Here is a 24,196-nt window from a genome sequence, read left to right as displayed (position 1 = left end):
AAATGCTATAGAGAAAGACTTCAGTATGAAGTTATGGCATAAGCAATTGGGACACATGAGCGAGAAAGGGCTGCAAGCTCTTTCCTAAAGAGAGGTATTGCTAGACCTTAGAGGTACACATCTTGTATTGATTATTTGGCTGGTAAACAACACAGAGTTTCATTTGTTAGTCTTGCTTTGTCTAGAAAAATACATGCCTTAGATCGTGTTTATACAGATGTATGTGATCTTTTAAGGATAAAAACTCCTGTTGGATCTATTGATATTCTTAGTATAAGTGGTGTACTTTATTTTGTCACTTTTATAGATGATTTTTTCTAAAAAATTGGATATGCTTTGAAGACCAAAGATTAAGTGATTAATGTCTTCAAATAGTTTCATGTCGAGTTGAAAGGGAGATAGAAAGGCATTTGAAATGCAAAAGATCAGATAATAATGATGAGTATACAAGATTATTTAATAATTATTACATGTCACATGGGATCCAACATAAGATGACAGTTCTTGGTACACCTCAGCATAATGCAATTTCAGTGAGGATGAACCGTACCATCATGAAAAAGATCAGATGTATACTTTCATAGGCCAAACTACTTAAAAGATTTTGGGGTGAGGCTTTGAGGACTATAGTTGATGTGATCAATTTATCACCATGTATAACCCTAGATGGTGATGTTACAGAGCATGTATGGTCAGGGAAAGATGTTTCCTACATGTATTTGAGAGTGTTTGGCTGTTGTGCATTTGCACATACTCCAGACAATGAGAGATCCAAGCTGGATGGTAAGACTAAATAATATATTTTTCTTGGGTACTCATATGATTAGTTTGGTTATAGGCTTTGGGATCCAGAAAAGCAGAATGTGTTCAGAAGCAAAGATGTAGTCTTCTTTGATGATCAAACCTTTGAAGATTTAAAGAAAAAGACACCGACCAAAACTTATATAGAAGGATTAGCAGATTGTGGCACAGTTACTCTTACAGTATATCAAGGTGATAGGGGAAATATGTAGGAAGATGATGTAGAGTCTGATGTTGACCTACCTATAGGACAAGTTGAGCAAAAAGAAGTTTGAGAGCAACTTCCCGCATAACCTAAGTTGATAAGATCTTCTAGACAACATCAACCTTCCAAAATATACTATACAAATGAGTATGTAATGCTTACTGATGCAAGTGAACCAAAGAGTTCCTAGGAAGCAGTTGAAAATGAGCAGAAAGAGAAGTGGTTAATTACTATATAAGAAGAGATTGATGCTCCTCAAAAGAACCACACTTATGATTTAGTACTACTACCAAATAGAATGAAGACTTCACCAAAAGAAAGACAGGAGATATGTCGACAACTAATCGGCATGACTTCACATTGAGGAGTCATGAGACAACCTCCCTTATGGGCTGAAGGGGAAGATTGTTGGGTTGGCAGCTCACAGATTCAGCCCATAGTTCATATTAGGGGGGTGTGGTGGCTGCGTTTTAAAGACATAAATAGGGCAGTAACGTGGTGATTCTTGCAAAAGTAAAAGGGAGGAGAAAAAGACAGAAAAGAAAGAGAAAGAAAGGAAAGAAATCAAGGATAATACAGAGAGATTGTTCTCAATCACCCAGCAGTGTTCTCATCTCAGGTTAGATCAAAATCTATAGTAGATTCTTATTATGATTACTTGGGGAGAATTAGGAAGGATTTAGATATTAAGTATAGTGACGTGATCCTTGTATCCCAGTTATTCTCTTATGATTTTTGCTAAGGTTTTGAGCAAAAGATTGAGATTTATATATTCATTATTCTTATAGTGGATTATCTGCTCCGTGATTTTTACCCTTCATATTAAAAGGGTTTTCCACGTATATCTTGATGTTCTATTTGATTTGATATTTTTATTCTTCATATTTATTATTATGGCTTGCTAGTATTTATTTATATACAAAAGTTATTTCTTTTTATATCTCATTAGGGTTGTATCGAATATACGTGGAATTCGATTGAATTTGATCCTTCCTAATGTCCATAACAGATAAATATTAAATAAATTTAATATTTTAATTTAATAATACTCTTTTATATACAATTGGATAATGTGTCCTATTTTTTCCGATACTTCCATCAATTTTTCATTTTGTATTATATTTGGATGTTTTAATTAGATACTATATAAGCTTAATAGAAAAGTGGATATTTGACTTATACGCGGTTGTCTCTCCTTCAAGACACGACAGCCGGTTGGTGTTCAATAATCATGCCACGTGCCCTTGATCCAACGGCACAAAGCACGAGTTAATACGTGGCATGCATCCAAAGGTCAAAATATCAAAGGCTTGTTGATGAAATGTCTAATTCTTTTCACACCCCACAACGACCGCCCATAAAAGAACCCCAAGCGATCTGGCCCCACCAATGTCACACCGTACTGTTTCCCTCCGACGTAGGGTACGTTTTCTTGGGTTCCGTTTGAAGTTGACATAGGGACACAACACACGCATTCACCGCCCAGCCGTCTCGGCCGCTTCCCAAGTATTGACACCAATTTCCGCCGATCCTAACAACCGTGTCGTTGAGCTCGCACATCGAGTGTTCGACAAAATGACTCATTAGTGCCGCTTCGCCCCCCCGGTTTCCCTCTGTCATTATTATGCCCGTCCAATCCCGTTCCACGGTAGGGGAATGAGAAGGGGATACAGAGAGAGAGAAAGAGAGCCGGTTCGGACTCGATTTCGCCTTCCTTCTTCTCTGATCCCTTCCTCCGATCTGTGAGAGCCCCCTGGCTTAGGGTTCGGTGGGCTTCCCGTTGGTGCGCAGCGATGCTCCTCTCCTTCTTGCTCGGCTTTTTGGTGGGGTTCGCGGCCCTCGTGGCCGTCGAGGGCTTGGCCCTCCTGTGGCTAATCGATCGCCTCCGCCGGAAGCGACCCACGGTGAACGCGGCCCGGCCACAACCGGTTGCCCAAGATCTCGGCGACGAGCGGTCGCTCACTGTTCCCCTCGAGAAGAAGGTCGGTGCTTTTGATGGATTTGCTTTCTGTCTTGGTTTTTGTCTCTCTTAATATCTAATTGAACTGATCTTGGTGGCTTTCCTCGCGTTATGAAACTTTTTTTGTTGAGTTGAAGGATTCCATTTGAATTTGATGTTGAGATTTGCTCTTTCGATGGTTGATAAGAGTGTAAAATTAGGGGAAATTGTTTGTAAGATGACGAGGACAAGAGAAAACCAAATATGATTTTGTTGGCTCCTTCGTTGCGTTTGATCGTGATACCTATTGATTACTATGCATTGGTAAGAACTTGTAGTATCTAGTAGTTAGAAGTAGTCTCATGTCTTCATGGGTAGGCCCAAAACAATCAAGCATTTGTAGGACTTGAAGGCTGGCATAAAGCATCACGAACAGTCACCTGTTTTGGTTATTATCATCAGTGAGTCTTGATTGAAGCAAGAAATTTTATGTGATTAGTGCATCATCGGTTTACTTGACTTGCATATCAGCACAGAGTATGTCTCATGACTCAGGAGTTCATGACACTTCAGTCAAAACTTAATATTTATAACTTGGAATGGAAATGTATGAACAGATTCACTAAAATCAGGTTCATGTTAATTGTTTCATTGAACTCATGATGAAATTAGGGTGTTTTTGGAGCAAAGTTTTGTAATTGTTATGTTCGGTACTCTATGTTATCATCTGGATTTATTTTTTAAACTTGCCTATTAAAATAAAATGTTGGAAACGGAATAATATTTGGTAGCAATAGATCACTTCTAGTTCACAATATTGCATGCACTGCTCTTTGCTGCTGATCATAATTTTCTGAAAATTGAAATATTGTTTGGCAAGGTTCGTCATACCGCCCGGTACCGGTCCCCTATTGGCCTGGTGCATACCGCCCGGTGCATACCGCCTGTACCGGGTGGTATGCTGCGGTACAGCCAACCTTGCCAAACAATATTTCTCTAATGTGGTTCCTTAGTCCTATGAGCTTGTTGAACTTTTATGACAGATTGCTGCCATAAAATCTTTAGTGACTCACTGTATTATTGGCACTTTACATGTTTCTAAACTGCAAGCAGAACTTGTGAAACTATTGTTTCTCCTAACATGGTTTCATGTGTCAGTAGTGATCAAAGAGCCATGAGTTGCTAAAACTCTGTTACATACTTACATTTTATATCTGTTTGTGCCTATGTATGCTTACACACTGCAATTTCTGTGATGTTTTAGTGAGTTGACATCTTTGCCATATTGTCTTTTGGACCAGGGCTCAATTTGGGTACTAGAACCAGAAAAAGTTCCAAAAATCAAGACTGATGAATCACCAACAAGAAGGACCAAAGAGCAAGAAAACAAGAGCATTATGGAGGTTATTCCTGTCAGAAAATATGCTAAAATTAAAGATCACTCGTTAATCTTGTCTGACCCTGATGATTCTAATATAACTATACAACTTGTCGGCTGTATGGTGGTAGCTGTTTCTGCATCAAATTTATCTTCACGAAAGTGGTGAGCTATGTAAAAGGAACTACCCTTTGCATTTCTCATGTTTTTATAACCACAATATGGGGCCAGTTACATGTAATTGTCATCATATTTAATTATTTCTTGTCATATTATGCAATGCATAACCACAAAGGGTATATATGCATGTCTTACTATTTACTACAATTCTTGGAATGTGAATTCTGCCATATAAGCCTACTCTCATGTACTTGGTGACTTTGTGTAACTCAAGGATTTTTTTTTAAAGAATTTGTGTGTTTGCAGTCTGATTGGAAGAATTAAATTCTTTACTAGCTAAACTTTGGCATTGAAGTGTACAATGTAATCTAGTATAGGTAGGTACTTGGCATCAAAGTAAATCTCGAAGATATTGTATATATATTTTAAACAGCATATCTTTAGTTTCACTTGAGGCTTCAAGTTTCATTCTCAGTTTTGGTTTTTCTCAGGTCTTAAGAGTTCTTGTTTTGGCCATTCGGGGCGCGACTGTTTCAGATTATTTTCATCAGTTTTATCCCTGAAAAAGTATTGTATCAAAATCAATGACAGGAAAAGGAAATAGATGCATATTTTCTGACAGGAAACATTAAGTTATGATATTGTTTTCTTCTACCATCATAATTTTCAGTAGATTCTATTTGTTAAACCTTTTACTATTTTAATGTGTTAGAAGTTGACATATTGGAGAGAATCACTTTAACAATACTGTCTACAATAGCTTTTATACCTCACAAACATATAAGACATAAAAGGTGGAACATTTTTAAAAAACCTTAATAGAATTTTTAGAAAAAAAGAACAGCTGAACTAAGGTTTGAGGTTGCCTATATCTACTGATCAGACTTCCATATCTCGTCTTTAGACTTTTGAGTTTACAATTTGTATCTTGTGCCTGGATGTGAAATCACCTCCATAAGAATTGATGCTTTTTAATTTAAAACTGACAAACAAAATTTTGTATAACCGGTTAACTGAGAATTCAATGGTGGAAGATCAGTTTTGTTTTGACTGAAATCCTGAAGATGAGTGAACTTTGGTCAGTCTTGGTCGCCCAAATAGATTGCTTTCTACCAGAATGTTTGACCTGGTAACCATGGATGGGTTATTCACAACCGGAATCATTAAAATAGGAGATGATCTATCTTGCTTTTTTATTTTCAGGTTTTATAATTGATTTTTTGGAGTCATTGGGGTCAACAAGTATGGTTAATATTGTTAGAGTAAGTTGCCACGTCTGAGAAATATTTATTTTTCAGGATCTAATATTTCTTATGTGCCTTATAGGGCTAAAAGGTATCCCATTAAACTGGAAAGCAAGGAATCCAAGATTTATAAGGAGAGTAAAACATGTTACTTATACTTTGACACTTCTTGGGAGAAGGAATCCTGGTGCAAAGCACTCCGTCTTGCTTCCTGCCCTGATAAGGGAAAATGGAATTGGTTCTCCCAGTTGAGCGAAGACTTCCAAGACTATCTGTCATCCTTAAATACTGAATATCCTTCTTTTCTGAAGCCATCAACAGTTTTTACTGAGACTACAGACAGAACAAGTAGGATTGATGGAGCTTCAAGAGTTCGCCTTTTTTTGAAAAGACTTGCAAAGAAGGCTTCAAAGAGTGGTCTAGAAAGTAGACAAGCCTCATTTTCATCATCTGGCTATGGTGAAAGGAAGATTGGTGAGAAGTTGCGTTCATCAAATTCTGTATCTTCAAGTGATGGATTCATAAAAAGTTCATCCGAAGATAAATCCTCAAGTAATTCCATGCAAGATATGGCACAGCCTGTGCCACCAACTTCTACTCATTTTGGTAACAAAAGTATGCTTTCTGCCATTCCTGATGCAGCTGCTGATGAAAAGTTTGTCAGTGATGAGGGTACACTATGTTGGAATCTGTTGTTTTCAAGGCTATTTTTTGATGCGAAGAAAAGTAGTGAGATCAATAATCTCATAAAAGCACGCATCCAGGTTAGTTTCATGTTGTATTATCCTGATCAATTGTCTTCTTGTTTTTTTTTTTTTTTTGCTATTACACATAATTCTGATCTTTCCTATTACTTCAATAGAGGACATTGTCAAATATGAGGACAACAAGTTATATTGGTGAAATCACATGTACTGGCTTAGATCTTGGTAACCTTCCACCTTATGTTCATAGAATGAGAGTTTTCCCTATGGACTTGAATGAAGTGTGGTCTATGGAAGTTGATATTGAATACTCTGGTGGTATAATATTGGACATAGAGACAAGACTTGAAGTTCGTGAACCTGAATTGCAAAAGGACATAATAAAAACAAGTTTGGAATCAAATTCTGCCGGTGAGGTGAATTCTGATTTTCTTGAGGGCATTGAGCATTATGGAAACCAGTTGAAATCTTCAAGCAATTCAACTGTTGGAATGGATAACAGAAATGAAGCGGATAAAGCAGGTGAGAGACATATTTTACAGGTTGGATGTCTTTCTATTCTGTTGGAATTTTGCAGTATATTGAACTTTCGTAATCTGTTCTCTCATGAAAAAAAAGAAAAATCAAATTGCAGCTCACTCCCAAATGGCAACAAAGTAATGTTTTTGGCTTTATGTATAAAGATCAGAAGTCATCTCTACTTTATCATGATCTGTCATGCTCTTTTTTGTCAGTCTTCCAAAGAAATTAAGTGGATAGTGGTTGACATGTTCTAAAAGATTTAAGACGAAATCGATGCGTGGACAGAATTTTCCATACTCTGACCAACCACAAATATCATTTTTTAATATTTCCTGCATTTTTGGGAATACATGAAAATGTCTTTTAAAATCATTTATTTCATGGTACTTTGTCCGTTTTATTTTTATTTGATGAATAATTAGTAACAAATATGGGCCACATTGGTTCACATTACACTTCTGCAACATCTGGCACAATTCATAACATTATGATGCTACAGCAGGGTATCTTAGATGAATAATTAGTAACAAATAACTTCTGATGTCTTCTCACATTATGATGGAATTTGAAAGAGCCCCTGTAAACACGAAAGATAAATTTTCAGATTTTGACTTGTCTCTTGAAGAAAAAGGTGAAAAAAGAAAGCCCACAATAAATTATGATCAGAAAAAAAATGGAAAGATATTCATCCAACAATCAATTCTTTCTTACTTGAAGCTGAATTATGGGAACCCCACCATAAGTCAGCCACTTAAAGATGATGACTCAGTTAGTGAAATTCAAGTAGGAATAGTTGGTCGACCCTTCTATTTGGCCTGACTGAACCGTTGCAAAGCCTATCAGTACGAACCAGTTAGGATACAAAACCTAATGCAGGAGTCCAGTACATTATCTCAATTATTAAGGATTAATAACTTAACCATTTTTATCATTTTCTTTTAAGATAGCAATTTTTAGTCAGCACAAACTTCTCACCTAGGTTGTAGATGCTAAAAGACTTAAGTGACTATGCTATATATGTAGCTATTCGGAAATGAGAGCTTATGACCATATTCAGAGGGCATGTAATTTCATGGATGGTACGTGAAAGAACTCTTAATTTTTTGAATGTTATAAAGAATTAAAGATGGTTCTTGAACTTGTAAGTTGATGCTCTGGCCATTATATTTTGGCAGAATTGTGTTTGTACCGTTAGTATATGACGTGGCCATTATGTTGTAACAAAGGGCAATTATGTCTGTGATCAACTATAAGAGATTTTTTCCTTGCCTTTAAGACCATCGTATGGTTCTTCAAAAGTCTGGTCCTTATGTTGTCTTATGATATAATTTGCATATTGTGTTTGACAGGCAATGCCAAATAAAATTATCGGAACTCGTAGTAATTTGTTTGTATGATAGATTCTATTCTCATATCATCTTTTTAGCAATTTTTTTTAAAAAAAATCAGTTGTACACTCTCTCACTTTTTGGCAACTCTTTTTGCATCTATCATCATATAAATGTCTTCACATGAATATATGTGCACTAGAGTAGGACATGGAGATGCTAAGAAAATCGTTGTTGTAACTTTTTTTATAAGTGAATTCTTTTTGCATCTATCATCATATAAATGTCTTCACGTGAACATATGTGCACTAGAGTAGGACATGGAGATGCTAAGAAAATCGTTGTTGTAACTTTTTCTATCGCTAAATTTGGCAAGTTTTGTTATTCAGATGGTCTTAGAAACTCAAAGAGCACCAGCTGGACTTCAGGTTATGTGTCTAGATGGAAGGCTATCCTACATTCTCTCGCTGATCAAGTTTCACAGGTTTGTCTGTTTCAACTTTCAAGAATTTTAGAAAGCTAATATTTCCTAAAAGATGTATTTGAAGACATATATGATAAAGTTGTTCATTGATCTTTCGATGTTGTTTTTTCAACATTATTATCCTCCTTTCATACATGTGGTAACACTACATTCTTTGAAAGGAATCATTTCTAGATGAAGAAATGCAGAACTACAGTTGGATCATGTAGGGCCACTTCATTCCTTTTTTTGACACTCCATATTGATTTTATCAGATCTTTGTTTTTTGCTTCTAGGTTTATGGTCAAGCGGTTGTTGATTGAGGTAAATTTCTATAATAAAGAAGAGAAGAAAGTGAAATATTTGAGCTATAGTGAAATGAGTAATACAATATAATTGAAGGGTCTATTTTATCCAAGCAGGCATTAGCCCAGTATGTGTGTGTGGGCATATATATATATATATATATATATATATATATATATATATATATATATATATATATATATATATATATTTGTGTATATATATATATTTGTGTATATATATATATATATTTGTATATTTACATCTATTTACATCTATTTTTTAAGAGTTTCCGAGGTTATACTTAAAATTGAGTAGGTCTGTGTTGTACAATAGTTTAGCCAGGATACACGCCGGCAAGGCAAGAAAAAAATTCTAAAGAACAATGGTCCTTTTCAGTGTCTTAGCATTAAAGCGCATACACTAATTATTTTGATGTAGATATTATAGGTTAGCTGTTGGAAACCATCATAAAATTCATCAGATAAGTGCAGCACATTAGGCCTTCATTCTTCTCTGAAGTAGCACAAGCTTGCTTATGATGTTGAGTGATTGCAGTAGCTGCCTATGCAAACATTTTTTCATCGCTATTTGAATAGAAGAGGACCATGTTCTTTCTTGGGTTTGCATCCTTTATAGCCTTCTTCCATTCTATTAATTTGTGTAATGCTGCTGTTTCATTTGTCATCTAAACTTCACTTGAACTTATCTTGTAGGTTCGTACCTACTGAAACCTGACTACTATTTCTGTTATCATTCTTCTTGCCCAATTATTTATGTTCCACATGTCCTCAAGCACCTATCTGGCTAGTTCTTCATAGCTGACTCATGGGAAACCATTATATGTTCATATACGGTTGATTGCTGTTATGTTTTGGATTTCGCAATGGCTCTTTTACTAATTGCATGTTCACTGCCATTTTTGTACAAGCTCATTCTTTCACTGTCTTGAGTTCTAAAGGGGTAATAGCATGGTGGGAAGGTGTAGCCTTAATGTTGGTGTTGCCATTGATATTTTCCTTTTGCTGTTTCTTCAATCTATCCATGTTTGGATTCATTGCATCATTAGAAGTCGATTGCTGCCGATCATAATGGAAATACAGCATGCATAGACAATGATGTCTTGAATGTTCTTTAGTGGTATGAACATTCAGTTAATCTTTTATATTCCTCGTTAGTTTGGTTCAAATAATATGAACATTATGGTACTGTCAAAATATGTTTTTTCATTTGGACTGATAAGTGAACGTGCTGATGATTGAGAGATAAACTTGTTCCAAGGCTGTTTGTAATGTCATTAAGTGGGAAAAAGTGAAGTTGACTTTAATGAACTTGGGGGAAAGAGTAAAGGTTTACCACTATAATTAAATCAAGATAAGGATTACCTGACACAGACATAGGCACACTGCACATGCAAGTCAGAGACACTGTTCTTGGTGCAACTAATGTACGATTCAATTTCATGCTGTTAAGCTTTATCGGTCCCAAAATAGAAAAATATGCCAACATTGTACTTTAAAAATCCAATAAGAATGAGTGGTTCAAAGCATGAGGCTTGTATGCGGAATCTAGAGATGGTCAATGGTCTTATCCCTATAAGGAAATGTTATTTTTTTCACTCTGGTCATCCAAATCTCAAAGGATCAACTTTGTTGTGGTGCAAGTCTTGCCATCCCTATTATTATACAATATGAGTAAAAATTCTGTGCTATATGACATGAATTTAAATGATAAAAATGATAATATAAATAGCAGGATATTTGGACTATACTGTTTGACTTCATGCTGCTTTCCTGGATTTATGAATTTATTTCACTATGTTTTTTTAATATAATTTAGTACTTTTATGCTTGATATGCAAGTAATTGTAAATAGTAGCTCTCCGATGTCAAAATTATTTGCTGTTTGGTACAACTGTATGTATTTTGTGAAAGATTTGCCTCATTAACCTGCTGTCTTAATGACTGTACTAGTGAACACTAGTTCTAGTTTGAACATTTGAGATTTGATCTACATAATCATGAAGTGATCCTATAAGAATGATCATTATTTTTTCAAAGGTACCACTTTCTTTGGCAATACGAGTTGCTTCGCTTCGTGGGACATTGCGCTTACATATTAAGCCACCGCCTTCTGATCAATTGTGGTTTGGCTTCACAACAATGCCGGAATTAGATTGGAATTTGGACTCATCAGTTGGGGATCGAAAAATAACCAGCAGCCATATTGCTTTGCTTTTTGGCAATCGGGTTAAGGTGCTATTTCAGTTCCATAATCATATTTTTGTTTCTTTATAGCACGTTTGCTGAATCTTGTGGTAGAATCAGTAAAACTGCTTCGGAAGTTGGTGCGAGTTTTTGTGCAGCGGATCTGGTAGTGGATAGACTTAATACGTAACACACTTTGAAAAACTTGTGTAGCATTGAAAGCAATGTTGCCTTTACTTGTGCAGGCTGCAATTCGGGATAGTTTGGTGCTTCCTAACTATGAAAGCATATGCATCCCGTGGATGTTAGCAGAAAAGGATGATTGGATCCCAAGGAAACTTGCACCATTCATATGGATCAACAATGATAGTATGGACATGGCAGGCACTGAGCTCACGGTGCCCCAAGATAGGGAAGATAAATCGAAGCTTGATGGTAGCAACAAAACTAAAGACGGTCTTGACGACAAGGTTGAAAAAGTAAAGAATGTAATACATGTTGAACAACCAGCACAGGAGCCCCCCACAGAATCTTCCGTTTCCAGTGGTCGTCTAACTGGATCTGCGTTTTCCGATCACTCTTACAGCAGCACGAATGCTGAACTGCAGGTACCACTATTGAGTGGTGAAACCGAAAAGGACTCTAGCCAGAGCAACGCGGAGACCCCCACGGCTTCTTCATCAAGGGCAGTTGTGATGGTCGATGATCAAGCAGCATTGTCTCTCGATGAAGATGAGAAGCCAAAGAGAACCAGTAGGCGTGCAAAAATGATGGATTTCGGCAAGAGGATGGGGGACAAGCTAGAAGAGAAGAGACGTCACATCGAGGAAAAGAGCCGGCATATTGTTGAAAAAATGCGCGAAAACTCAAGAACATGATGTGTTCCAATTCAGGCTGTGATTTGCGAAAGTAGATACCAGCCACGTTATGCCCCTATTAAGAGAAGTTTGTACAACCGGAGTTGGCAATATATGTGTACAGGTGTATAAATATTATCCTGTCTTTTCCCCATGTTTTTATGACTTAAAAGCTTTTTTATGCATCTCTTCTTTCTTACCCGTCTTTGTTCTGATGCATTGGATTACAGAGTAAGCAGGAAAGTGTGAATCAATATCAGATTATATCTGTATTATTACCCTCACATCGGAAGTGAATTTGATTGATGGATAAGTTGGCTCATCGGATCCGAATCATGGTAAATCTCTACAGACACAACTGCAGTCAAGCAATTAGAAAAGGGGAGACTGCCATCTCCATCAGGTATGAGGTCGTCATTTACTCAAAGACTCAAAAAGGATACGGTTGGCGTGCCGACCGTCTGTCATTAGCATCTAAGTTGAAATCCGTAGTGACACACACTTGAAGGAATACACCTTTATGATTCTGTCGTTGTCGAGGAGCCTTTGGAGCGAAGGAAAGCGGAGCAGCTCATGATTCCCCCCTCCACAAAGGCCTTTGTCGGCTGTACCACCAAAGCGGAAATGGTGGGTGGGGTGGGTCACCGTGGATCGCCATCGGTGTCACTTTCTTTGCGATCTACATGATGACAATTCAAATTACCATCGGCCGATCGATGAGACTGATCGATAAATCTCATCTCCATCCTGTTAGGGATGGGCCTATTGTCTCGCTGCAGACTTCCATTTCTTGAGGAGACATGTATAGTGGAAGTTGCAGTAGATTCCACATCCGGTCTTTGGCAGACATGTCCCAACAGCACACTCGGTCTTCATGGCTATCCTTTCTCTTCTTCTTCTTCTTCTTCTTCTTCTTCTTCATCAGAGAAAAAAGTACAGCTTTCCGTGAATCTACGAGTACAGCAACACCGAGAGCACAAACTCACTCTTTCGTGACATGTTCAGTGCAAAGAGCTTGGAACTAAAATGAACTCATGGCTTCAACATCCCTGGATTCACTTTTATCGACAAGCACACACCATTCCATACGCATAACAAGCTCATCAACACAGCCAGTGAAACAAAGTGGTGTCACACAGTGACATGATTACACATGACAGAGCAAGAAACAAGTAGAAACTCGGCCCTCCCCTACCCACCACGTCCAGCATTCAAAAAGAGCCTGTGATGTTGAAACAGCAAAAGAACATTGATGAGCAACAAGATCAATCTACTACAGGTGAGCAAAAGATCGCATCTTGGAGAGAGAAATCGATTCAAGTTTTGATTTTTTTGCGTTACTTCGCGTACGAAGAAGAAGAAGGAGAAGAAGAAGGAGAGACAGAGAGAAGTCAACTCTGTGATGGGAGCAGAGAAGGGACCGTGTTGAGTTCAGATTCAAGAACACAGGGAAGGGACAAGAAGTACACGAGTCGGACATCAAGATTGTGGTGGGGATTACCTCAAAGATGGGTTCTGGCACCGGAGCCTCGGGAGGACTTCTCCATGATCGCCTTCCAGGTGGCCTCCATCGAGTCGTTGTCAGCCGGGCTCTCTTCTTCCGCCGCCGACGGCTCCCTCTCTGTTATCGCCACGGCCTCCAGCGGCCTCGTCTCCCGAGAGGACTTCTCCATGATCGCCTTCCACGTTGCCTCCATCGAGTCGTTCTCTCCCGCAGCTGTCGCCGATGGTTCTCCACCATTCGTCTCCACGGCCTCCATCGGCCGCGGGTCTCGGCCTTGGGAGGGCTTCTCCATGATCGCTTCCCACGTGGTTTCCGTCGAGTCGTTCTCAACCGCGCTGTCCGCCGCTGCCGCAGCCAGCTCCGCCTCCTCTAATAGGTCGCCGCTTTCTGCCGATGGTTCGGTACTCGTCTCGGTCTCGAAGGCAGAGGAAGCCGCGGGCTTCTCCTCCAGCTCCCTCGTGCACGCGTCGGACGGCTCCCGCGGGAGAGAGACAGTAGGAGGAAGCTCGAAAGCTCGGGTCTTCACAGGATCCAAGGTTTCCTGCTTCCTTTCCTCGACCGCGCACGGATCCCGGTGCGGCTGCTTTTGGTCTGACAGCTTCCATATAGCAAGGACGATGAACTGAATGAAGACGAAGAGGTACGGCGGTACGAGCCAAGAGCAGAGGGAAGCCCAGAAGCGGGGGAGAGCGGAGGCGAGCACTCCGGTGGCCGTGGGGACGGCGAGCCGCGCCGCGACGCCGAAGGCAAGGATTCCGAGAAGGAAAAAGCCGATCTTGGAGACCCAGATCGTCTTCTCGAGTCCGTTCTTCGGAGGCCGTCTTCTCAGATCCGCCATCGCTAGGAGCGCAGAAGAGGAAGAAAAATCTAAACTCGAACCGCACAAGGCGTCGAGGACTCCAATAAGCCCTAGAAATTTACTCGAAACCGTAGAACTCAGATCGAAGAAGCCACAGTCGACCACCTCGAAGGAGGCTCGGAGGAGCGAGAAGGTTCGAATTCGGCGAGCGGTGATGCTCTCCGAGCTTTTTAAGAGCATCGATTTCGGCGAGGGAAGCCGGTGAGATCTGTCCGTTGGATGAGATTTTGACGGCTGTGATGTGATGATTCAGGTGGAATTATTATTATATTTCGGAAGCAAAAAATGAAGGGTAATAAAGAAGGAAATCTTGTAGATGTAAGCAGAGCGCAACATCTGGACCATAAGATTCGTGCCGTTTCACATGATACCACCCCTAAAATTAAAAGAAATCCAAGTCTTGTCTTATTATTATTGGCATTATTGATCGATTAATAAAAGTTAAATTAGATGTATTTTTCTTTTAAATTATCGAATCTCCAACTGGATCGAATCTTTAAAATCAACTCATCTTTCCTTTGAGTCAAACCATAACATTAGAATCAATTAATGATATAGTTTAATATGTCTTCACCCCACCCTCTTTCATTAAAGAAATGATACCATAATAGTTCTTATCCACTGATTAGTTTATCTATATTAAATCATATAATATCGGAGCAAAAAAATATAATTAGTATCAATTAACTTATGTGATAAAAGTTATGATAATTTATCGTAAGATTCTGAGTTTGTATTTCGTCTTCAACGTCATTTGTTCTTTACATAATCTTTCTAAGAAATCAAATATAAGAAGATGCATTCAAATTTTATTCATAACATAACTCATACATCTCGTGATGCCTCGAAAGAAGATTCATTATCGTAAAATTATGAGTTTATATTTTATCTTCATCGTTATTCTTTAAATAATATTTCTAATAAATCAAATATAAGGAAGACGATTCTTATTCGAATTAAGCATTCAATGGTAATGTTTGCTAGATGCATTCAAATCTTATACATCTCGTGATGCCTCGAAAGAAGATTCCCTGCGTTCCAATGCGGAAAGAACGCATCTATCATCATAAAACAAATAAAAGTACACATCCAATGAGACTCGCCAACCTTAAGACGACACCGAATCATCACATAAAGCCGGCACTTTGGAAATAGGAGGCACACATTTCTTGCTCTCGATGCCAAAGTGAGCATTAGTGTTCACTAAAGCTAATAAGAAAGCATTGGATCCGTATCACACAAGCACCCGATTTGGCCGGTTGCTAAAGTTCAGGGAGCATTCTTTTTCTCTCTCTCTCTCTCTCTCTCTCTCTCTCTCTCTCCTTTGTGCCATATATATATTTTTTATTTTTTTACTGTAAATTCGTCAAATGGGACGAGACTTTTGTTCTCCAATACTCAAGTTAGGAAATACTTTCTAGAAGAATAATAAAGAAAAAGACGATTCTATATTACGTTGTTATTCGTATCTTTTTATAGTGTCGAGAGGATAACGGTATATCATATCGTATTGATATAGCGAAGTTGTGACGATGTTGAAATGAGTTTTAGTCTTCTTATTTTTGGTATTATTTAGTAGATTGATATAGTTTATTTACAACAACAATATTATATGTTGAGACTCCTATTAATTCTAATCAGTCTTTTTGTTTGTTTCAGAGATGCAAACAATTCTCGGAGGAGAGTTAACATCATCGCATATTAGCATCTAAGTGACATGAAATCTTTGTCCATATCAATAGATTAAATCATTATTTTAATATATTTAATCACTTAGAAAAAAATATAGTGATCGATGTATAGATAACTACAAGCAAAACACTCCATATTAGGAGAAAGATCGATATCTAAGTAGTAGAGGAGACAAAAGGTAGCATCGAACATGCTTTGTGATCCATTCATCATCTCTCTTTTGTGGGTGCTGTCATTATCCGAAAGGTGTCACTCCAAAGAGATCATGATGGATGTTTTCTCCCTCGTCGGTGGTCACATTCGTGAGTACTGTTCAGCCCCAATATGATCCGAGTCGGACTTGCGTGAATAGAATTCAATGTTTTTTTTTTTAATGTGGAGTGTTTCTGAGTAATATCAAGCCATTGAATGTGTCTCTCTCTTATCAAGATCGATATCGGAAAAAAAATTTAATATGAATTTTTTGAAACCTAAGTTAATGATATCGAGATTGATAGATAGAAAAGGTTGAATAGAAAGAGTGTGATCTTGTAAATTAAATGTGTGATTTTTTTTATAGTTTACAAGAACTATCACCGTTACAATCTATAAACGCACAAAGTTAACGATACAAACTTTGTGAAATTATCATTATTGATGCTAATAGACATTATAGTCGATTAGAACGGAATTGTTAAGGGCTAAAATGAACTGAATTGACTTTCGATTCGATTCGATTAAAATAAGTTAGGAAAGAATCGAAACCTACCTAATTAATTCGATCGGGTCAATTAACCGATTAACTAATTTATAATTTTAAATAATTAAAAATATATTTTAAATAAATTGATTAAATCGAATCAGAATTCAATTAGATCAACACGACAAGGTTTGTGTAATTGAGAAATGATATTGGAATCGGATCGACACCGCTACTACATGATCATTAATTCATGGAATCTAATTATTTAAAAAAATTTATAAAATTGATCCCATTTAATCTGAATTATTTACCGAAAAGAAGAAATCTCAAACTGTTTATAATTTTTAAAATCAAATTATTGATAATCAATTGGAGTTGAACCAATTCAGTTTTAATTTGAACACCCATATTCATTTAAAAACAAAAAAAAAAAGAGAATATTGACTTTGGTAGAAAATTTCATTGTCATAAGTCCAAAAATCTTAAGTTATTATAAAATAATTTAATATATTTATGAGTCTTAATATATCATCTCACCAATAAAGCAGTTTAGACTTGTAAATGAACAAGACACAGAATATATGATGCAAATGAGTACTGTGTAGATATTTGAACTTATGATGTATTCTGATACTACGATAAATATTTCAATTATTTATCATAAATCTAAAAAACATAAGCTATAAAAGAACACTGATATACTTACTTATAAGCTATAAGAGATTTTTTGTTGTACCCAATTAAGGATGGACTAATTTCTAAGAAGCAATAAGTGATATAATATATTCAAATTAGAAATTTCTGAAACAATATTTTTTCTAAGAATTATTTTACTCTTCCATCATTTCTGCTCCAACTCGCCCAACCTAGATCGTTAACCATCACCTCTACTATCGCTATCGTCGAAACCTAATGACTTATGATAGTGATGCTCGCTCGGAGTTGATAGGGGGCGAACCCGTGCACGGTGAAAGGGGACGACCAACCCTCGCATGGGGGTTGCAAGTGGAGGGAGACGAACTCATGCAAGATGAAAGGGGTCGACTAACCCTCGTATGAGAGGTGCAAGTGAAGGGGGATGAGTAGCCTTCACATGAGACCTATAGGTGGAGAGGGATAGTCCCACACGATAACAAGGAAATTACAAATAATAACAAACTCTAGTGCGAGGGCTTCAAGTGACGATAGAATGATGGAGACAATAATAGGTCTTAGGAGATAAAATGATCTTTTCACATAATCACAAGTCTATTTAGAAAATCTTGATTGCTTTGTCAAATTTTTTGCAAAGTAAAAAGTTTTTTTTATGATATCCTCTATATATATATATGTATATATATATATATATATATATATATATATATATATATATAATGATAATTTTTTTGAAAAAGACTCGTACTTTTTGAAATTTCTGAAACAATACTTTTTCTAAGGGTTATTTTACTTATTTATCTGCTTTGCTCCGTCTCTACGTAGCCCAACTCCTTAATCATCACCTCCACTATCGTGCTCATCGAAACCCAATAATTTATGATGATGATGCTTACTCGAAGTTGATGGAGGGACGAACCTATGCACGGTGAAGGGGGGCAGCCAACCCTTGCATAAGGGCCATCGATGGAGGAGGGCGACCAATCATCACATGAGGACTACTATAGAGAGGGATGACCAACCCTCGCATGAGGGGTGCAAGTGGAGGGAACAAACGAGGACGGTAGGTGAAGAGGGGCGATCCCACATGATAAAGAGGGTATTATGGGTAATAAAAAATTTTAGTACGAGAATTAAAGACGATGATAGGACGATGAAAACAATAACGAGTTTGATGAAAGGGGAGACAAAACAATATTTTCAAGTAAAAATGGATATGTTTAGACAATTTTTTTTTTCATGATTTCGCTTATATATATATATACTGATCTTGAAACCTAAATAACTTGATACATCCACCGGTCCGTTCTTTTCTTCTCCTCGCTGCTTCCTATTTTCTTCCTACGCCTACGCCATCGCCATCGCCATCTTCGACCTCCAGAACCCAAGCTATCTCCGGTATCCTTGGCCCCGATCTCTTCGTCACCGCTCCTCCGCCGCCTGTTCCCTTCAGCCCGATGCTCTTCCTGCAAGATTACATGCGGCAATTGTTGCTCTCTGGCGGGGCCGTTTCTAGCTGGTATTATATCTTCCCGATTTTGTCTCTCTTTATTTTTCCCTCTAGCTATTAATTTTTGGTTCTGTTGTAGTTGATTGTGTTGGATGATGATGATGATGTAGTATATTGGTGAACATATTTGCAATGTGATTGTTGGTAACCTGCTATCGATGCCTGAATTTAGCTATAGCTCATTGCTTGTTTATAAGTCGCAACTTAATTATTCTTTTGCATATGTATTCATTTTTCTCATTCCATTTATGGGGTCGAATGGAGAGTAGTTGGTTAGGTTGCATTTTGATGCAGGAAGCAACATTGCATAATGTTTATCTTGCTGCATTATGTACCTGGTGCATTTTGGTTGCTGGGGATATGACACTGCATTAACTATTTGGAGTTTCTAATAATTCTGACAATTTAAATTTATCATGCCTAGTCTTAAATTTCTTAATTGTATCTGTTTTATATGTGATTTTCATGGTTTAACCTCAATTTCACTCTTTTGGTCAAACCTCTGAATCTTGAACCTTTCCCTTTTCCTGCCTAATATCTGGTGTTATTGCCAGAACATTAGGACAATATATAAACAACAAAAGACAACCAAAGGTAACATCCTAGGATATAATCTTACCTTTGAATTTGATGGACCGAATTGAATTCTCGAAAAAGAAAGTAATGTTGATGCTTATTCCTTTCCCTGTTCTAATGCTTATGGAACTTTAATAGAAAAAAAGAATTGACCATTAGCCAACCAAAGTGAAGTCACAGCCCCTTTAATTGTTGGCAAGTGCAAAGAGAGGCACTCTTGCCTCAGAGGTTGTCCTCTAAGCAAACACGAACACAAACTCAATGCTTTCATGTATTGCTCGACTTGTTGTTAAAAATGTTTCTGGTCCCCTAAGAATAGCACTCTTGCCTCAGAGGTTGTCCTAAGCAAACACAGACACAAACTCAATGCTTTCATGTATTGCTCGACTTGTTGTGAAAATATGTTTCTGGTCTCCTAAGAATGAAAAATGAGATGCCTTTAGGCTTTAGTCACTGCATTGCATTCATAACATTGAGATCTTTCTTCCTATTTTATTCAGAAACATTGTAGGTGCTTTGTGAACAACAAAGTATGACCATTGACATCACAAAAATCTATGTCAATCCACATAATTTCTACAGCATGTTCAAAGGGTAAGACAATAGTATGTTGTATCTTTTACTTCAAAATTCATGATATGAAAAATACAGAAATTTTGTAGATTTTGGTGTAATTTGTGCAAGATGTTTCTATTATCAATCCAGGATATAGTTGTTGCCTTGAACCCAAAATAGAAGGCTGTGAAGTGTGAAATACAGTACTAGAGTGTTTGGGTGAATTTTGAGCTATGTTCGATAGGTGTGTCAGATGAACAAGTACTTGTATCATTTAGAATTTCATCCATGTCTAATAGTGGCATATTTATTTACATTTGCTCAGGAAAATGTAAAGAAGTCACAACCTTGCTAGAAGCAGAAAAGTAGGAATGGTTTTGGATTGTGGGTGATTGATAAGAATCAGAAAATTGAAAGTGGGTATTTCAAAACATGTTTGATTTACTGAGATTTTGTGTGCCCAAAGGAGCATGCGACAGACAAACAGATAATCTTATTCTTTACTTGGGCAATGGGTGGATGCATTCTTGTGGGATCACTTGAAAGTTCATGGTTTTCAGATATGATGTTACAATCAATCAAAAAATGTCAACAACAGCACAATAAAACTCTGGAGGCATAAGAAATATATTGGCAGCCAAAGACAGAATAGTAGGAGAATGAAGTCACTTTCCTACATCATCCAAAATATATTGTGTCAACTTCCCATAATTTTCACTTGATTTCTTTTATTTTCTCTTTCACTTTTCCTCTGCCGATGCAGGTGTTGCTCCATCTACCCATCCATTAAAACAAAAAACAAAAAAAGAGTTGGTTTCTCTTATTTTGCTTCTAGGATCCATTGTAAGTGATGTAGCATTCTCTAGTTTTGGCATGAGTTGCAGTTTTTAATGAGTGATGGTTAATTCTATATTTGATTCTCAAACTATCACTGAATTCCAAGTTGGTCGACGAAACTTCAACTTGCAGCAACTATTAGCTCTTCATTTTCCCTTTTTGCTCCTCATCTTCTCTCTCTCTCTCTCTCTCTCTCTCTCTCTCTCTTCTATTTGTTTATTTTCTTTACAATTCGGCTTTTCTGACCTTTTGATAACACATTCCTGTGCTTTGGGTTTTGACTGTGTGACAACATTGATGATCATTTCTTTCTATCTTGTGATTTCACATTGAAGTGTCACACCCGGCTCCTGTTTTGCCCTTGGTTGCAAAACTTGTTGCCTACTTTTAGCTCTTTCCTAATTATTGGATACATGCAAGTATTCGTCTATGATTAAGCAAGAAATATTTGATCCGAGAAATTATCGCTTTCTATATTGTTCAAATAGAAACAAACTTTTGTTACGGTCAGTAACTGTTCAGCCGTGGCCTTGGGGCCGTCGCGGCTTGGTCCGGGTCCGGAAGGCGGTGGTCAACGGGCGGCGTCCCTCGGGGTCTCCCGGCGGCCGAGCTCGGTGGTTCGGGTCGGTGGTTCGGGTCGGCGGTTCGGGTCGGTGGTTCGGGTCGGTGGTTCGGGTCGGGAGGCAGCTCCGCCGCAGCTTCAGGAAGTGGCGACATCGTCTCGCACCTGCACACAGGTCGGGCCGGGAGCTCGGCCCGACCCCTCCGACGATCAAGTTAGAGGAAGACGTGGAGGGGGTTGTGGATGAGGCAGAAGAAGAGCCTCTGAGTGTTTTGTGTCTGAGTGAGTTCCTCTCTCCCCCTTCTCTTTAGAGTTTTGGGGGTATTTATAGATGAAGTTTGATGTTACCTGACGCGGTTGTCTGCAGGGTAGGACTGTACCTTTGGTGGCGTGGGAGGCCGAGCTGCTGCAGGGTATGGCGTGCCTCGGGCAGCATGTCGCTCAGGGGGATGCTGTCAGGGCGTGTCACATCGCCACTTTTATCCCTATCATATGCCCCCCCCAAAAGGAGCCATGCGTCGGTCGTAATGGGGGAGGGGGTCCGAGGCATGGCTGCGTCTCGTGGTGCCGACGTAGTCTGAGGCGGCCTGTGGTCCAGTGTGTCTCGGGCATTACGCGAGCGAGGAGTATGACGCAGCTCTGGTGCGCCTCGGGCATTACGCGACCGAGGAGTATGACGCAGGCGGGCTGACCGCTCTGGTGCGCCTCGGGCATTACGCGACCGAGGAGTATGACGCAGGCGGGCTGACCGCTCTGGTGTGCCTCGGGCATTACGCGACCGAGGAGTATGACGCAGGCGGGCTGACCGCTCTGGTGCGCCTCGGGCATTACGCGACCGAGGAGTATGACGCCGGCGGGCTGACCGCTCTGGTGTGCCTCGGGCATTACGCGACCGAGGAGTATGACACAGGCGGGCTGACCGCGCTGGTGAGCCTCGGGCATTACGCGACCGAGGAGCAGGACGCAGGCGGGCTGACCGCTCTGGTGGGCCTCGGGCATTACGCGACCGAGGAGTATGACCCAGGCGGGCTGATCGCGCTGGTGAGCCTCGGGCATTACGCGACCGAGGAGCAGGACGCAGGCGGGCTGACCGCTCTGGTGGGCCTCGGGCATTACGCGACCGAGGAGGAAGGCACTCGGGCATTACGCGACCGAGGAGGAAGGCTCAGGCGGGCTGGCCGCGCTGGGGCGCCTCGGGCATTACGCGACCGAGGGGGAAGGCCCAGGCGGGCAAGGTAGTGGATATGGCCGAGGAGTTCGGCGCGGGCAGGCTGGCCGCGCAGACGTGTCTCGGGGTTTATGGAGCCGAGGGGCACGACGCGGGCGTACTGGCGGCACTGGTCTGTCTCGGGAACATGGAGCCAAGGAGCACGACGCAGGCGGGCTGGCGGCGCAGGTGTGGTCTCGGGCATTACGCGACCGAGGATCATGACGCAAGCGGGCAGACCGCGCAGGCGTGGTCGCGAGGGCCATGCGGCCGAGTAGCACGATCAGGCGGGCAGGACGCGAGGACGTGGCCTCGGGCACCACGCGGCCGAGGAACACGACAGGCGGTCGGGCCGCGCCGAGGTAGGTCTCGGCAGAGATTGGCCGAGGTGCTCGGCGCAAGCAGGCTGCGACCGAGGGACACCGCTCAAGCGGGCAAGCCGCGCTGAGGTGGGATTTTGGCAGAGAGTTGCCTAGGTGCTCGGTGCAGGCAAGCTACGGGCGAGGGGCGTAAACCAGGTGGATAGGGCCATGGAGTTCGGCGCGGGCAGGCTGGCCGCGCAGACGTGTCTCGGGATTTATGGAGCCGAGGGGCACGACGCGGGCGTACTGGCGGCACTGGTCTGTCTCGGGAACATGGAGCCAAGGAGCACGACGCAGGCGGGCTGGCGGCGCAGGTGTGGTCTCGGGCATTACGCGACCGAGGATCACGACGCAGGCGGGCAGACCGCGTAGGCGTGGTCGCGAGGGCCATGCGGCCGAGTAGCACGATCAGGCGGGCAGGACGCGAGGACGTGGCCTCGGGCACCACGCGGCCGAGGAACACGACAGGCGGTCGGGCCGCGCCGAGGTGGATCTCGACAGTGATTGGCTGAGGTGCTCGGTGTAGGCGGATAGACCGCGCATGGGGTCGAGGCAGCGTGCAGCGTGTTGGTTGCGCATGTGGCCGAGTGGCCGAGGCAGCGAGGCTGCGCTTGAGGCCGAGGCAGCGTGTTGCTTGCTGCGCATGAGGCCGAGGCAGCAGCGTGTTGGCTGCGCATGAGGCCGAGTGGCCGAGGCAGCGTGCTGGCTGCGCATGTGGCCGAGGCAGCAGCGTGTTGGCTGCGCATGAGGCCGAGTGGCCGAGGCAGCGTGTTGGCTGCGCTTGAGGCCGAGGGGCCGAGGCAGCGTGTTGCTTGCTGCGCATGAGGCCGAGGGGCCGAGGCAGCAGCGTGTTGGCTGCGCATGAGGCCGAGTGGCCGAGGCAGCGTGTTGGCTGCGCTTGAGGCCGAGGAGCCGAGGCAGCGAAGCAGCAAGGCAGCGTGCTACATGCTGCGCATGAGGCTGAGGAGCCGAGGCAGCGTGGCAGCAAGGCAGCGTAGTGCTTGCTGCGCATGAGGCCGAGTGGCCGAGGCAGCGAGGCTGCTTGCTGGCTGCGTGTGAGGCCGAGGAGCCGAGGCAGCAAGGCAGCGTGCTACATGCTGCGCATGAGGCTGAGGAGCCGAG

The 24,196-nt window shown here is 40.8% G+C and overlaps 2 protein-coding genes across 2 annotated transcripts; one reads left to right on the top strand and one right to left on the bottom strand.

The window, feature by feature from the left end:
* The first annotated feature begins 2,515 nt into the window (after positions 1-2,515).
* On the top strand, positions 2,516-12,275 carry LOC135643124 (uncharacterized). Its single transcript, XM_065159736.1, has 7 exons — positions 2,516-2,988; positions 4,247-4,488; positions 5,770-6,451; positions 6,550-6,913; positions 8,631-8,725; positions 11,071-11,265; positions 11,463-12,275. Exons 1-7 carry the CDS (start codon positions 2,800-2,802, stop codon positions 12,093-12,095), a joined length of 2,400 nt encoding a protein of 799 aa, XP_065015808.1. The 5' UTR covers positions 2,516-2,799; the 3' UTR covers positions 12,096-12,275.
* An 821-nt stretch (positions 12,276-13,096) lies between these two features.
* Positions 13,097-14,632, bottom strand: LOC135643125 (uncharacterized). Its single transcript, XM_065159737.1, has 2 exons — positions 13,576-14,632; positions 13,097-13,296 (listed from the first exon to the last, which is right to left on the bottom strand). The coding sequence occupies exon 1, from the start codon at positions 14,615-14,617 to the stop codon at positions 13,577-13,579; it is 1,041 nt and encodes a 346-aa protein (XP_065015809.1). The 5' UTR covers positions 14,618-14,632; the 3' UTR covers positions 13,097-13,296; position 13,576.
* Between the last annotated feature and the right edge of the window lie 9,564 nt (positions 14,633-24,196).

The sequence above is a fragment of the Musa acuminata genome, chromosome BXJ3-7, assembly GCF_036884655.1.
Source record: "Musa acuminata AAA Group cultivar baxijiao chromosome BXJ3-7, Cavendish_Baxijiao_AAA, whole genome shotgun sequence".
Classification (NCBI taxonomy): Eukaryota; Viridiplantae; Streptophyta; class Magnoliopsida; order Zingiberales; family Musaceae; genus Musa; species Musa acuminata.
The sequence above is the reverse complement of the archived record's forward strand: the minus strand, read 5'-3'. Positions and strand labels throughout refer to the sequence as shown.